The 1,684-nt window shown below is 41.2% G+C and overlaps 1 protein-coding gene across 1 annotated transcript; it reads left to right on the top strand.

Moving 5' to 3' along the window:
- On the top strand, positions 1–1,684 carry LOC104443234 (disease resistance protein RUN1-like). The gene is made up of 2 exons (XM_018872718.2): positions 1–560; positions 769–1,684. The coding sequence occupies exons 1-2, from the start codon at positions 1–3 to the stop codon at positions 1,682–1,684; spliced, it is 1,476 nt and encodes a 491-aa protein (XP_018728263.2).

Raw genomic sequence — 1,684 nt, 5'->3', positions numbered from 1 at the left:
ATGAAACGTGATCTAGTGCTCGCGCACAATTCTGTCCAAACCAACGAGACGAGCGCACGTCGAAAAGCTGATGATGCCAGTGCGTGTAGCTCCTCCGCCGCTTCGACGGGTAGCGACAACTATGACGTGTTCTTGAGCTTCAGTGGTAAGGATACTCGCAAAACCTTCGCGGATCACCTCTACAATGGCCTTGTCGATGCCGGAATCCACGTGTTCAGAGATAACAATGAGCTTCGCGAAGGTGAGAAGATCGGCACCAACCTTCTCCAGGCCATTAAAAATAGTAAAATCTCGATCTCGATTCTCTCTCAAAACTATGCTTCGAGCAAATGGTGTCTGCAAGAGCTCGTTGAGATGACGAAGTGCATCAAAAGCGGGCACGTTGTCTTGCCCATATTTTACCATGTTGAACCGACCGATGTGCGAAACCAAAAAGGGAGCTTTGGAGAGGCTTTCTCCTGTTTAAGTAGGAAGTATTGGGAGGACGTTGAGAAATGGAAAGTAGCACTTCAAGAAGTAGCTTCCCTAAAGGGATGGGAATCGGAGAAAACTGCTGACGGGTACTTCATTTCCATCAAAGCTTTGTTTACTTTCTTGCAATAGGATCTTTCTTGTAGAGGTTCTACATTCGTGTGTTTCTCAACTTGCGCTCGGTTTTTTTTTTTTTTTCTTTTTTCAACTCTTATATGCTGTAGTGTTATAATGATGAGATATAATAGGATATGATTGCTTTTCTAATGCATTTTAGCTTGAATGCCTTATAAACAGCCATGAAGGAGAATTGGTGAAAGTGGTCATCAAAAAAGTTTTGAGTGAGTTAAAGAAGGCTTTTCAGCTAGTTGTTACCGAGCAACTTGTCGGAATCAATAATGTTGTGGAGAAAATTTTGAGATTGTTGGATGATAACCCTAGTGCTACCCAAATTGTTGGTATATATGGAATGGGGGGCATCGGTAAGACAACTTTAGCCAAGGTCGTCCACAATAAGCTCTCCGACCAATTTCAGTATAGTAGTTTTATCACAAATATTCGAGAATCGTCGCGATGCAATGGCATTTTTAACTTGCAGAATCAATTAATATTTGATCTGAAAGGGAGAGACCAAGTGTCTAATATGGATGACGGAATTAGAATTTTGGAATCTAGATTTAAACTTAAGAAAGTCCTAATTCTTCTAGATGATGTGGATGATCATGAACAGATCAAAGCTTTTGTTGGGAAACATGGCTGGTTTGAGATGGGAAGTAAGATAATAATTACCACAAGGATAAGGACTGTTCTTGATGATGGGGTGAACTGCAAGTACGAACTCCAGGAAATTGCTAAGGATAAGTCCTTGATCTTGTTTAGTAGACATGCTTTTAGGAGGGACTTTCCTCCATGTGAATTTGCATCTCTCTCTCATGATGTCGTGTCCACTACTGGAGGGCTCCCCTTAGCCCTTGAGGTTATAGGTTCGTCTCTGTGTGGGCAGAACCAAGGATTTTGGCAAGACACCTTAAAGAAGTTGCAGAAAGTACCACATAAGAAAGTGCGAGATAAGTTGATGATAAGTTATGACGCATTAGAAAAGGAGGACAAGCAGATATTTTTGGATATTGCTTGCTTCTTCATTGGAGATGATTTAAGATACGCATTCTACATGTGGGATGCTTGTAATTTTTTTTCCAAAAATGGGGATTGA

The sequence above is a fragment of the Eucalyptus grandis genome, chromosome 4 (assembly GCF_016545825.1).
Source record: "Eucalyptus grandis isolate ANBG69807.140 chromosome 4, ASM1654582v1, whole genome shotgun sequence".
NCBI lineage: Eukaryota > Viridiplantae > Streptophyta > Magnoliopsida > Myrtales > Myrtaceae > Eucalyptus > Eucalyptus grandis.
The sequence above is the reverse complement of the archived record's forward strand: the minus strand, read 5'-3'. Positions and strand labels throughout refer to the sequence as shown.

Coding starts and splice junctions, on each gene's coding strand:
- LOC104443234 (XM_018872718.2), top strand. CDS start 1: ATGAAACGTGATCTAGTGCTCGCGCACAATTCTGTCCAAACCAACGAG. Junction 561..768: donor TCGGAGAAAACTGCTGACGG/GTACTTCATTTC, acceptor CCTTATAAACAG/CCATGAAGGAGAATTGGTGA.